Source organism: Homarus americanus, unplaced genomic scaffold, assembly GCF_018991925.1.
Source record: "Homarus americanus isolate GMGI-L3 unplaced genomic scaffold, GMGI_Hamer_2.0 scaffold9791, whole genome shotgun sequence".
NCBI lineage: Eukaryota > Metazoa > Arthropoda > Malacostraca > Decapoda > Nephropidae > Homarus > Homarus americanus.
The window spans coordinates 21,511-36,019 of NW_024725926.1; the positions used below are offsets into that span (position 1 = coordinate 21,511).

Here is a 14,509-nt window from a genome sequence, read left to right on the forward strand (position 1 = left end):
AGTCACTACCATCTCGCTTAATTTGTTTTCTTCACTATCTCTGAATAGAGTCGGTGCCTCGGGTATCATGTTTACATTTTCGGTGGTGAAAACTGTTGAAAAATATTTATTCAGATTATTACTCATTTCTCCGTGGTTATCAGTTAGCTCGCCGGTGTCTGAACGTATTGGTCCAATCTTATCTCGTGTTTTAGTTTGATACATTTGGTAGAATCCTTTGGGGTTTGTTTTCGCCTCCCCTGCTTCCTTCAGTTCATAGTTCCTCTTAGCTTTTCTTATCTCGGTCTTAACCGTACCGGCCAATAGTTAGTGTGTGTGTGAATCTATTATCTATATAAAACAAAGAAGTATGTCTGTTTGTTTGTGTGTGTGTGTGTCCGCATGAGAATCTCGGAAACTACTTTACCGATCTGTAGTGATGATGGATGGTGTTATATGTAGTGATGATGGATGGTGTTATATATAGTGATGATGGATGGTGTTATATGTAGTGATGATGGGTGGGGTTATATGTAGTGATGATGGGTGGTGTTATATGTAGTGGTGATGGGTGGTGCTATATGTAGTGATGATGGATAGTGTTATATGTAGTGATGATGGATGGTGTTATATGTAGTGATGATTGGTGGTGTTATATGTAGTGATGATGGATGGTGTTATATGTAGTGATGATGGGTGGTGTTATATGTAGTGATGATGGGTGGTGCTATATGTAGTGATGATGGATGGTGTTATATGTAGTGATGATGGATAGTGTTATATGTAGTGATGATGGGTGGTGTTATATGTAGTGATGATGGATGGTGTTATATGTAGTGATGATGGGTGGTGTTATATGTAGTGATGATGGATGGTGTTATATGTAGTGATGATGGGTGGTGTTATGTGTAGTGATGATGGATGGTGTTATATGTAGTGATGATTAGACAATAAAATAATAAGTTTAATGCTAAAAAAAATATACTTTGCTGTACCGTTGCAGTGGAACTTACATACACCGGTAATGAACTATTGATGGAAGAAGTTGTTTTGGGGACTGAACAGTGAGACAATGTTGAGCCTCCCGGAGGGTGGCGTCCTACCGTGGCCTAGCGAATGAGCGGCGTTTCTGCTAGTAATAATATAAATGTAGAAAATTAATAAATATCGAAGTGATAACCGTGGTAACATTCTGATGTTCTTATTACCACCATGCTATTGTACTATTTCAGATGATAATAAATGTTACATAATACTTCCTTGAGATAAATGTACAGTATATATCAGGTGCTTACAAGAGACGTCTGGCTCTCAACTGGCTCAGCCATGTTAATGTTATGATTTTTATCGACTCCGTATCTGTGTTCTTCTGGCTAAATAAATTGTTTCAATATCAAAAGTTTCAACCAACCAACAAAGTGTGTGTGTGTGTGTTTTGGCTGGGCTGCAGCCAAAGGTGGTTACCGTCCTGTAGGGTGTGTGTGTTTTGGCTGGGCTGCAGCCAAAGGTGGTTACTGTCCTGTAGGGTGTGTGTGTTTTGGCTGGGCTGCAGCCAAAGGTGGTTACTGTCCTGTAGGGTGTGTGTGTTTTGGCTGGGCTGCAGCCAAAGGTGGTTACTGTCCTGTAGGGTGTGGGTGTTTTGGCTGGGCTGCAGCCAAAGGTGGTTACTGTCCTGTAGGGTGTGTGTGTTTTGGCTGGGCTGCAGCCAAAGGTAGTTACTGTCCTGTAGGGTGTGGGTGTTTTGGCTGGGCTGCAGCCAAGGTGATTACAAATCCTGTAGGGTGTGTGTGTGTTTGGCTGGGCTGCAGCCAAAGGTGGATTCTGTCCTGTAGGGTGTGTGTGTGTTTGGCTGGGGCTGCAGCCAAGGTGGACCGTCCTGTAGGGCGTGTGTGTTTTAATGGGCTGCAGCCAAGGTGGATTCTGTCCTGTAGAGGGTGTGTGTGTGTTTGGCTGGGCTTGCAGCCAAGATTGGATTCTGTCCTGTGGGTGTGTGTGTGTTTTGGCTGGGCTTGTGGTGGATTACTGTCCTGTGGGGTGTGTGTGTGTGTTTGGCTGGGCTGCAGCAAGGGTGGTTACTGTCTGTAGGGTGTGTGTGTTTTGGCTGGGCTGCAGCCAAGGGTGGTTACACAAATCCTGCGGGTGTGTGTGTTTTAACAGGCTGCAGCCAAAAGGCATTCTCCCTGTAGGGTGTGGGTGTTTTGGCTGGGCTGCAGCTAAAGGTGGTTACCGTCCTGTAGGGTGTGTGTGTTTTGGCTGGGCTGCAGCTAAAGGTGGTTACCGTCCTGTAGGGTGTGGGTGTTTTGGCTGGGCTGCAGCTAAAGGTGGTTACCGTCCTGTAGGGTGTGGGTGTTTTGGCTGGGCTGCAGCCAAGGTGGTGCAAATCCTGTGAAGATTGTGTGTGCTGGCTGGGCTGCAGCCAAGGTGGTTACAAATCCTGTGAGGTGTGTGTGTGTTTTAGCTGGAGCTGCAGCCAAGGTGGATTACAAATCCTGTAGGGTGTGTGTGTTTTGGCTGAAACACAGCCAAAGGTGGTTACAAATCCTGTAGAATTGTGTGTGTTTTGTGGGCTGGGTGATTACAAATCTGTAGGGTGTGTGTGTTTTGGCTGGGCTGCAGCCAAAGGTGGTTACCGTCCTGTAGGGTGTGTGTGTTTTGGCTGGGCTGCAGCCAAAGGTAGTTACTGTCCTGTAGGGTGTGTGTGTTGTGGTTCATTGTATTCATTTTTGGTTCAGCCGTTCATCTTGCTTTAGTAGGAAGTTCACCAAAGAGCGAACTTCGGTGTTGAACTGTTCCCGATGTTGCTGAACAGATTATAGGCTGGTTTCTGAGGGAGGTTTAGTGGAGATGAGCACCCAATTGTGCTTGCCCTTTGGCCGCACGTACATTTTGGTGGAAAATTCGGCCCAGTATTTATAAAAGGTTTTGACATCTTTTAATGGGGTGGAGCTTCGTCCAAAGCTTGGTGGTGGCAGCTTGCTGGTGTTTTGTTTGCATTTCATCTCCCAGAAAGAGATCTCTCGGAAGAGCTTCTGGAAAACGCTGTAAAACTTGGCGTTGGAGTCTGGGGGGCCGGAGTATGACATACTTGAACGGTTTATTGACAGATTTACTGTCACTTGAGGTCTGCATACGAATGTGGGCATTCGTTTGGGTGTCGTCTCCTGGGTCTCGGGGGTTGTGTCACTGGAGCCCCTGTCCAAGAAGTGACCATTGCGCAGCACTTCATAGGCATCTTGTAACTCTTGAAAAGTTTTTGTGGCTTTAGGGTCGTTGGGGTTCTTGTCTGGATGGCATCGTCGTGCCAGACGAAGGTACGCGTGTCGGATCTCTGTTTCGGAAGCGTTAAAAGTAACTCCCAGTGTTTTCCACGGGGAAGTCATTTTTTAGATTATTTATCAGGTGTCAATTCAAATGGGTTATCAAGTAGAAATGAAATTGACGAGTTCAACTTGCAAAAGCCTTCCCAAGATACACAGGTTGGAATTTCAAATACCAGTATAGTAAGGACATTCAGATAGTGAAGGACATTCAGATGGTGAGGAACACTGTAGTCGCCTGGTGATGGGGTCAAAGATGTGAGGATAGTTTGAAGTATGTAGTGAGGATAGTTTGATGTAGTGAGGATAGTTTAATGTAGTGAGGATAGTTTGATGTGTGTAGTGAGGATAGTTTGATGTGTGTAGTGAGGATAGTTTGATGTGTGTAGTGAGGATAGTTTGATGTGTGTAGTGAGGATAGTTTGATGTGTGTAGTGAGGATAGTTTGATGTATGTAGTGAGGATAGCTTGAAGTGTGTAGTGAGGATAGTTTGATGTGTATAGTGAGGATAGTTTGATGTATGTAGTGAGGATAGCTTGAAGTGTGTAGTGAGGATAGTTTGATGTGTGTAGTGAGGATAGTTTGATGTGTGTAGTGAGGATAGCTTGAAGTGTGTGTAGTGAGGATAGCTTGAAGTGCGTAGTGAGGATAACTTGAAGTGCATAGTGAGGATAGCTTGAAGTGTGTAGTGAGGATAGCTTGAAGTGTGTGTAGTGAGGATAGCTTAAAGTGTGTAGTGAGGATAGCTTGAAGTGTGTAGGAGGGTGATAGCTTGAAGTGTGTGTAGGAGGATAATGAAGTGTGTGTAGTAGAGGATAGCTTGAAGTGTGTGAAAAGAGGAGATAGTTTGAAGTTTGTAGAGGATAGCTTGAAGTGTGTAGGAGGATAGCTGAAGTGTGTAGTGAGGATAGCTTGAAGTGTAGTGAGGATAGCTTGAAGTGTGTAGTGAGGAGAGCTTGAAGTGTGTGTAGTGAGGATAGCTTGAAGTGTGTAGTGAGGATAGTTTGAAGTTTGTAGTGAGGATAGCTTGAAGTGTGTAGTGAGGATAGCTTGAAGTGTGTGTAGTGAGGAGAGCTTGAAGTGTGTGTAGTGAGGAGAGCTCTCAAGTGTGTAGTGAGGAGAGCTCTCAAGTGTGTAGTGAGGAGAGCTCTCAGGTGTGTAGTGAGGAGAGCTCTTAGGTGTGTTGTGAGGATAGCTCTTAAGTGTGTAGTGAGGAGAGCTCTCAAGTGTGTAGTGAGGAGAGCTCTCAAGTGTGTAGTGAGGAGAGCTCTCAAGTGTGTAGTGAGGAGAGCTCTCAAGTGTGTAGTGAGGAGAGCTCTTAGGTGTGTTGTGAGGATAGCTTGAAGTATTGTATAGTCATAGAGGCTCCTGGACCGAGTGTTGTGAGGCTCTTGTGTTCACCTGAATAGTTTAAACCAACTGCTTAGGTGAGAAACAACTTGTACAATAAATTACTCCTGGTTCAGTTCACACACACCGGTAGGCGACGTCTTTATTACTAATCAAAAGCAATAATAATAATAATAATAGACAGGTAAGCAAGTGAGACGGGAGGGGGAGAAAGAGGCATACCTACCCGTCTCTCTCTACCTGTCTCTTCCTTTACGGGATGTGGCACCTGTCAACCCGTCACCGTGTCAACAGTATAGTAATTTAAAGACTATAAAAACTAACACAGCCTCTGCCAGACAAGATGACGTCACATAGTTCAAGGACTGACTGGCGGGCGTCTCTTTGCAACGCCCCCCCCTCTGACGCCACGCCCCCCCTCTGACGCCACTCCCCCTGACGCCCCCCCGAGCAGTACAACCAAATATTACAACTCAGGAAGTGTGACATGCCGGGCCGCGTCATCAACGGGATTTAACTGACTCACTGAGGTCAGGATGAGTCGGCAGTAGCGGGAGTCCGGTGTGGGCGGCGGACGAGTGTGTAGATGGTGGTGGTATGGGGGGGGGGTGAGGTGGATGGTGGTAGTGGTGTGGGCGGCGGGTGAGGAGTGGTGGTGCAGGCGGCGACGGGTGGTGATGCGGGCGGCGGGATGACACCAGCTTCACGCACGATGGGCTGGAAGTAGACGCCCACTGGCAGTGATCCTCACACAGAAGCACCACCGACCTCCTCCTCTCGTCTTCCGGGTTGAACTTGGCCTTCCTCTCCTCCTCCTCCTCCTTCTTCCCCTCCTCCTTCCTCATTCCTAACTTCATCTCTTCTTCCCCTTTCCGATTCCCTCCTCCTCTTCCCGACTTTTTCCTCCCTTTCCCGACTTCCTCCTCCCTTTCCCGACTTCCTCCTCTGCCTCCTCCTCCAGCGGCGCCTCCGTCAGCAGGGGGGGGGGGAAGACGGTAAGGGCGAGTGTAGGTGTTCTGGGTGGGCAGGGTGGGTCGTCATTAGTCAGGGCGACTGACGTGTTATCACTACCCAAAATAGGCTGAACAAGTAGCTAGGGTGGGTGTGACTTGACCTGACCTGACCTGACCTTACCTTACCTTGTCTCAGGTGACCAACTAACTAATGAGGGAGGGAGTGGTATGGCGCCGCAGGAGTGAAGGGAGGGGGCGGGGGTTACCTGTCCTGGCGGGTGTATTCGCCAGACCCCAACAATAATAGCCAGAGGTAGTGGTGGTGATGGCCGGGGACGATAATGGTGGTGGTGCGGTGGTGGTTGTCGGTGGTGGTGGTGGGTGTCGATACGGTGGTATTAGTGGGTGTCGATAATGGTGGTAGTAGTGGTTGTCGATAATGGTGGTGGTGGTGGTTGTCGATAATGGTGGTAGAAAAAGATGTCGATAATTTGGTGGTGGTGGTGGTGGTTGCCTACGCATGGTGGGTAGTAGGGTGTCGATAATGGTGGTAGTAGTGGGTGTCGATAATGGTGGTAGTAGTGGTTGTCGATAATGGTGGTGGTGGTGGTTGTCGATAATGGTGGTAGTAGTGGTTGTCGATAATGGTGGTGGTGGTGGTGGTTGTCGATAATGGTGGTAGTAGTGGGTGTCGATAATGGTGGTAGTAGTGGTTGTCGATAATGGTGGTAGTAGTGGTTGTTGGTAATGGTGGTGAGGCCAGTAGTGGTTGTCGATAATGGTGGTGGTGGTGATTGTCGATAATGGTGGTAGTAATGGTTGTCAGTAATGGCTGGTAGTAGTGGTTGTCGATAATGGGTGGTATTAGTGGGTGTCGATAATGGTGGTAGTAGTGGTTGTCGACAATGGTGGTGGTGGTGGTTTATCGATAATGAGTGGTAGTAGTGGTTTGTCGGTAATGGTGGTAGTAGTGAACATGTGGTGGTAGTAGTGGTTGTCGATAATGGTGGTAGTAGTGGTTGTTGGTAATGGTGGCGGGCATTCACTAATGCATGTACTGTATGTCCCCTCTCCACCTGCACCCCACCTAACATACACGTGGTAAGACGATAAAGAAAAATATCCACACATCCTCGTTCATATACTTGACTTGCACACGAGGAGGAGGGCAGAGGTTGCAGGGGAGAAGGGGGAGGTGCAGGGGAGGGGGGAGGTGCAGGAGGGGGAGGTGCAGGGGAGAAGGGGAGGTGCAGGGAGAAGGGGGAGGTGCAGGGGAGAGGGGGAGGTGCAGGGAGAAGGGGGGAGGTGCAGGGAGAAGGGGGAGGTGCAGGGAGAAGGGGGAGGAGGAGGCAGGGCAGAGGTGGTGTTTGACTGCTTGTAGAGTAGGTAGGTAATGTGTAGGGTAGAAAGTGGCCATGATGATAGGGTAGGTGGACGGGATATAATGGTGATTGGCGGTAGTAACACCTGGGAGGCCAGATTTGAGTGGTTACCAAGTCTGATTGCTGTTAGTAGTGGGTGGTGTGGTGGTTTTGGACTGGTTGTTGTGGTAGTGGGCTGGTTGTTGTGGTAGAGAACCTGTTTATATACTCGATTTAGGGTGTGTGTTACTTCCCCTTCTCCTCCACCTCTTCCCCTTTGCGTCTCCTCTTCCCCTCCTCCTTTTCCCCTTCCGTCTCCTCTTCCCCTTCAAATCTCCTTTTCCCTTCCCCTCCTCTTCCCTGCCTCTTCCCCTTCCCCTCCTCTTCCCCTTCCCCTCCTCTTCCCCCTCCACCTGCTACATACACACCACCTCTTTCCTTCCCTCCTCCCCTCCACCTCCTCTTCCCCCCTCCACCTCTTCACTTCCCCCCTCCTCGCCACTTCCCCACTCCTCTTCCCCTTCCCCTCCTCTTCCCCCTCTTCCCCTTCCCCTCCTCTTCCTCCCATGCTGCCAGGTTATATATAGCTGTAGTCGTTATCTTTACAGTAATAGATAATAATAATGGTTGTTGTTACTAGTAATATTTGTGTTTGTAGTTGATAGTAGTAGCAGCGGTGGGGTGCGTCGTGTCCTCCTGGATGAGTGACGGAGGAGGCCAGGTCACTCACTCATACTCCCACTCACTCACTAACTCTAAAACTTGATTAGTCGCATCCTCTCACAGAGTCTACAAGAGTACATACATACATACAATACATACATACAATACATACATACAATACATACAATACATACATACATACATACAATACATACGTACATACAAAACATACATACAATACATACATACAATACATACATACATACAATACATACATACAATACATACATACATACAATACATACATACAATACATACAATACATACATACATACATACATACATACATACACTCATACATACATACCGTTGTATCCCGAACGCCAAGAAGTTAACTAAATGTAAGAAGGAGGAGGAGGGGGAAAGAAGAACGAGAGGGAGGGAGGAAGATAAAGCAGCAGAAGAGAAAGAGGAGAGGGAGGGAGGGGGGGATAAACCAGAGAAAGAGGAAGAAGATAGAACAGGTGGAGAAGAGATGGAGAGAATGGCTGCCTTCGTATCGTCGTCTTGAGGGGCAGGAGTGAGGTGTGGGGCAGGTTGTATCCAGGACCATGTTGGAAATACCCAGTGGTCTGCCCTGCCCTTCCCTACACCAACCTGTCCTGCCCTCCCTGTCCCTCCCTCTCCTTCCCTGCCCTACCCACCCTGCCCTACCCACCCCACCCTGCCCTACCCACCCCACCCTGCCCTACCCACCCGCCCTGTATTGAACACATCCCTCTACCACCATCACCATTATTATTGCCACCATTATCACCATCACCACCATAAGTAGATCTGGCGACCTTAGAACTGACCAAGTCTTAATGGTTAGCTTAGTTTGGGTTGGGAGTGTTAAGACTGTTTCATGATCAGTCAGTCAGTCAGTCAGTCACATCCTCGTTTAACAACCCTCACTATTATTGTTTACATAGGCAACGTTCGCGTGGTTGACTGACCGACAGAAAACAGCTGAGAAAAGAAGGCAAAAAATGTAAAAGACGTTCTATAAATAACTCCAAAGACAATTTCCCACAAGAATGACTCAATGGAGAAAGTTTCCGTACGAGAATGACTTTGATTTTTTTTTCACGGGGAATTTCAATTTGGTCATCACACGCCTCGAGTCTTCGTTATTGTTGTGTTTTCGGTTTTAATTTTATGCCAATCAGAAGGAGTTGTGACGTCATCGGTGTTCGTGTACGGGGTATCCGTCTTGAGAGGGTTGGGGAGAGTAACTTAGGGGTGATAAGAGGCGAGTACAGGTAGTGGGGTTGGAGGGGAAGGGGGGAGGGGTAGGTGTATTGGGAGGGAGAGGGAGGGGTAGGTGTAGTGGGAAGATGGGGGGGGGGCAAGTAAAAGATCTAATCTGACCTTCTAAAGTTTAAACGATGAGCTATTTTGGGTACTGAAAATGTCAACCTGACTGCTTCTCTTTCTCTCATTCTCAATAAACTTCCGCAGGTAGATCATTACCGTCAGGTCAGACAGGTGTGGTTATAGGTGAGAGTGGTGGTGGTTGGACCGAGGTCAAGTGGACCAATACGGTCAGATTCCGGCGAGCTCACTGATAACGATGGAGAAATGAGCAATAATTTGAATAAATATTTTTCAACAGTTTTCACCACCGAAAATTTAAACATGATACCCGAGGCACCGACTCTATTCAGAGATAGTGAAGAAAACAAATTAAGTGAGATAGTAGTGACTAGTAACGATGTTAGTAAGCAAATAGACAAATTAAAGCCTAATAAGTCACCTGGTCCCGATGAGATATTTGCCAGAGTATTAAAGGAATGTAAGGAAGAGCTTAGTATGCCCTTAGCAAAGTTGTTTAACATGTCCTTAAAAACAGGTGTAGTACCAGAATCCTGGAGGATAGCGAATGTAATACCGATTTTCAAGAAGGGGGATAGATCACTATCCTCTAACTACCGCCCAATCAGTCTAACATCAATAGTAGGCAAATTACTGGAAGCAATCATTTCAAACTCTATTCGAAATCACCTGGAGAAGCACCGATTGATCAATGATTCCCAGCATGGCTTCACAAGCGGACGTTCTTGCCTAACTAATCTATTAACATTCTTTTCATCAGTTTTCGAATCGGTGGACGAGGGGCACAATTATGATGTGGTATATCTCGACTTTAGCAAAAGCCTTCGACAGAGTCCCCCACGAAAGACTAATTAGAAAGGTAGAAGCTCATGGCATCAAAGGTAATATCCTTAAATGGATTAGGGCGTGGTTACAGGACAGGAAACAGCGAGTGAGCATTAACGGCACTAAATCCCATTGAAGCAACGTCACTAGTGGAGTTCCCCAAGGCTCAGTACTTGGACCATTATTATTTATTATATACATAAACGACATAGATATCGGCATAGACAGCAACATAAGTAAATTTGCTGATGACACTAAAATAGGACGTGTTATCAAATCTGACGAGGACTCAGCAAAACTACAGGAAGATCTAAACAAATTTTTCGAATGGTCTGAAAAATGGCAGATGAAATTCAACGTCGACAAATGTAAAGTACTCAGTATAGGAGATGTAAACAGGGAAACCAGATACCAGATGAACAACGATGCCATAGAGAAATCCGACTGCGAGAGAGATTTAGGAGTAATGATAAGTAGGAACCTTAAGCCAAGTAAACAATGTGTTTTTGCTCGTAACAAGGCTAATAAAGTGCTTGGGTTCATACAAAGGAGTGTTAGTTACAAGACTAGCGAGGTCATCCTAAAACTGCATCTTGCTCTTGTGAGACCACACCTGGATTACGCAGTTCAGTTCTGGTCACCGTATTACATAATGGATATAGAATCCTTGGAAAGAATTCAGAGAAGAATGACAAGACTAATCCCGGGCATTAGGAACCTTGAGTATAGAGACAGGTTAAAGCATCTTAATTTGCACTCCCTTGAGAGACGTAGAGCGAGGGGAGACCTGATAGAGGTGTATAAGTGGAAGGCAGGGCTAAACAAAGGGGACATTACAAAGGTACTCAAACTATCCAACCAGGAGCGAACTCGTAACAATGGTTTTAAATTAGACAAATTTAGATTTAGGCGTGAAATAGGTAAACACTGGTTTGGAAACAGAGTAGTGGATGAATGGAACAAGTTACCAAATATCATCATTAACTCGAATACGCTGAATTGCTTCAAACATAGGTTGGATGCTTTTATGAGCAATAGGGGTTGGGTGTAAACGGGACTGCCCAGTATGGGCCAATAGGCCCGCTGCAGTTTCCTCCATTCTTATGTTCTTATGTTCTTATTACTGGCGTCCTGTACAGTAGTTTACTCGTTCCTCTTGTAATAACTACTCAGATAATCCTAGTCATACGCCCACCTTACCGCTACTGTTTATTAGACAGTAATTGTTCTATCTTTAGGAAGAAAGAGTAGACAATATAGGACATGGTTTCCGTCATGTTGAAATATGTGTGTCCTTATTCTGAATTCAAACAAGGTTAACATGCTCCTTGTTGTGTTTTTCCCCATACATGCAGCCGACATTGACGATGAGAAAGTTACAAGTGCGTCAGGATTGGGCATAACTATAATGAGAAACAGAAAAAATACATAAATTTCCAGAGCTAGCAGTTCACAGTTTGACAATGGAATGGTACAGTCATGGACAAAAGTTCGCTCCCCGTGGTGAAACAGAGTCACGGACATGAGCCTTCGAACTTACTTACCCTGACTGTCGTTTGGAGCGGCTGTGCTGTTTTCCTTCATTTTGGGTCGATGCTGCTTCACTTTGGGAGGAAGCGAACTTTTGACCCCGACTGTACAGAAGAAACACAGCATTTAGAATACATTATTAATTATTGTTTTACAGGCTGGGAAAATATCAAAACAAAATCATTTCTTGTCTCTTTAAGGCAATACGTCTGAAAACATATTATTCTTGTTTGCCATATTATTATTCAAATATAATAGATATTCATCCTGAAATTAATAGCAATTGATAATAATATACAGTTCTGATAATATAAATAAAAAATTCGTTAACCAGTTAACGTTTAATTAGCAAAGTTGCCGCTGGGGAGCTCCTGCCAAGACACCGACCATAACACTACCACACATTACCGTTTAGACACCCGAAAACTATTCACTATAACCGACCATCGGGTTATAAATACTTTCGGAGAGAGAGAGAGAGAGAGAGTATGACGACCTCCCTTAAACCACACCGCATGACCTAAGAAGTCTTCCCTGAGAGCTGTTGGCTGCAGGACGGTCAAGCATAATGGCAGAAGTTCTTGTCCAAACTCCCAGCGACACTGGGAATTATTATGATGAGAATGAAAGCGATGATATTTATCTTCTTTTTTTTAATACACTGACTATAAATCCACAGTTGCGTCTCAAAAATTAAGATTATAATTAATATATCAAGAGGAGGACTCAAGAGGAGGACTTAGTGTGTGTGTGTGTAAAAGTCGGTGTAATAAAGTAGCTGTGGCAGCAGTAACCTAGACAGTAAAGGCAGTAAAGCGACAACACTATAATGAGGGACACAAGGCCACGAGTCTCTTTAAGTGAGGTGGAGAAAGAAAGGGAGAAGTTAGGGGAGGTAAGGAGGACTAACCAGAGGAAATAATGATAAGAGGAATATGGTTAACAAGGAGAGATGCTGAGAGAAGATGTGTAGGCCAGATGCTGAGAAAGAAGACGTGTATAAGAGATACTGAGAGAGAAAACGTGTAGGAGATGCTGAGAGAGAGGACGTGTAGGAGAGATGCTGAGAGAAGAAGTGTAGGAGAGATGCTGAGAAAGAAGACGTGTAGAAGAGATTCTGAGAGAGAAAACGTGTAGGAGGTGCTGAGAGAGAGGACGTGTAGGAGAGATGCTGAGAGAGAAGACGTGTGGAAGAGATACTGGGAGAGAAGACGTGTAGGAGAGACGCTGAGAAAGAAGACGTGTAGGAGAGAAAGGAAAGTGACAGATGAAGGAGTACATTAAGAGTGGAGGATTGATAAAGTGAATAAGGTGAAATTATCACAACAGCATACAGTAACCAGAAGCAAATGAAAATGTGCAGTCACCCACAAAAGTCCTGTCGTCTCTCATCCTGAACCAGGCACCACGAAATTCAGACTCGTGAATACGAAGCATTTATGGAAGGAATAATTATGCATCAGTGTCTAGTGCTTCGGGTTCACGAATCTGAATCTCGGGGTTCTCGGGGTCCGTAGAACAGCAGGACAGGCGACAGGACTTTTGTGAGTGATTGTACAGAATCATAAAGCTCAAATCTAGTCGACTATGATGGCTCAGCCGTACATTTGTGACACTGGACCTACAACTACAAAATATGGCAACACCACTGTTATGAAAACTGTATACTGTATGCCGGGACTCATGTTAGTTCAAAGCATTTAAATGGAGTTGGTAAAATGTTTAAATTTGCCGAACAATATCAACGACGACCACAGTATTAAATTACACCAAAATTATTACTCCTAAATCTTGGCTTTTAGTGTCCCAAACCCAAATGAGCAACAACTAATGATCTTAACTTTCTTTACCCCTTTGAGAAGGATAAAAAAAAAGACCAGGGGGTCACATGTTAAATAAGGTTATATAATGCAATGTCACACAAAAAAAAGCCAGCGACAGGGAATATTTACGTCTTGGGCAGCGTATGGCGGCTGAGGTGTCGTGGGGAGTGTAAGAGGGAGGATCTACAAATGAAATCGCTTAAGAAAGTCTTTGGTGTCACTTTGTCGGGTTTTTTCTATAATTAAGTTCAGTGTTGTCCATGAGGTGTGTCAGTGAGGACCAGAGTATTGTGGTTTGGTGTGTCGGCCAATTTGGTATTCCCATAATGGTTCCCTACCTAAGTACTGGCCTTAAGTAATGGTGTTGAATATTTAATAATCGCGGAGAATAACAAAATATTCACCTTATGAATACTCCTGCACATTAAAACCGAAGAATCAAACGCTTCACATCAGCAGCCTATACAGCACAGTATATCGGATAACATAATGTTGTTAGCTTCTTTTGCCTAATCAAGAGTCTTGATGCAGTCTACGGCCTGACCCTGCCATATTTCATTTACTTGTAGTAAATCAGTAGTCAAATTGCTTCTTCCCAAAATAACTTAAACTCATGTCTGCAAGTATAAATAGTAACCTTCACAAGATAGAACAAACGTATTCTATAGTACAGAAAGAAGCAGTCACGTGCACAGCATCATAACCATGCATACTTACACATTTGCTGACAATGAAAGTCAGGTAAGTCCTGTGATACTACAACTTTACCCTCAGAATCACAACTACTTCACTTACAACGTGAACCAGTGAGTGACCCGAGGAAGGTGAGTTTTTGGAACGACAGAGAGGTTTGCATAACGACCAGCAAAGCGACACCCACACTCAAGTTCGTCACTAGGATACAGGTAATCAGGCGTATCGGCTCATGAGGGAAGGTGGGAGACGAGGAAAGTAAACGGTGAAAATAAATGTGTTTTGTGAAGACGACGAAGCTCGACAGCAATATTTGATGATATTTTAGTCTGAGTATTATATGACTTGAGTAAGGTGTTATCGATCTAGAAATGGTTAAAATGTAAACTGTTTACATTATAAATGTCAGCATAATAATGAAAACAACGACGCTGGGTGAATGACGTCAAATTTTCTACACCTATCAGGCGAGTTACAATCAGAAACGAAATTGGCGGATTTTTTTTTTTTTTTTGAAGAGTGACCCTGACCCCCCCAGCCTGTGATCCCAAAAATAAATAAACAACTTTAGGTGTTCATAACGATGCCTACTAAGAAATGTATAGGACAGCTGCGCTGACAGGTTTCCAATTAACAC

General features: G+C 45.0%; 1 protein-coding gene across 1 annotated transcript; it reads right to left on the reverse strand.

Moving 5' to 3' along the window:
- Nucleotides 1-2,789: 2,789 nt before the first annotated feature.
- On the reverse strand, nucleotides 2,790-3,359 carry LOC121865312 (dnaJ homolog subfamily C member 21-like). Its single transcript, XM_042364651.1, has one exon. It carries the CDS (start codon nucleotides 3,357-3,359, stop codon nucleotides 2,790-2,792), a length of 570 nt encoding a protein of 189 aa, XP_042220585.1.
- Between the last annotated feature and the right edge of the window lie 11,150 nt (nucleotides 3,360-14,509).

Excerpts from the sequence above, each read along its gene's own strand:
- LOC121865312 (XM_042364651.1), bottom strand. The coding sequence starts at position 3,359 with ATGACTTCCCCGTGGAAAACACTGGGAGTTACTTTTAACGCTTCCGAA.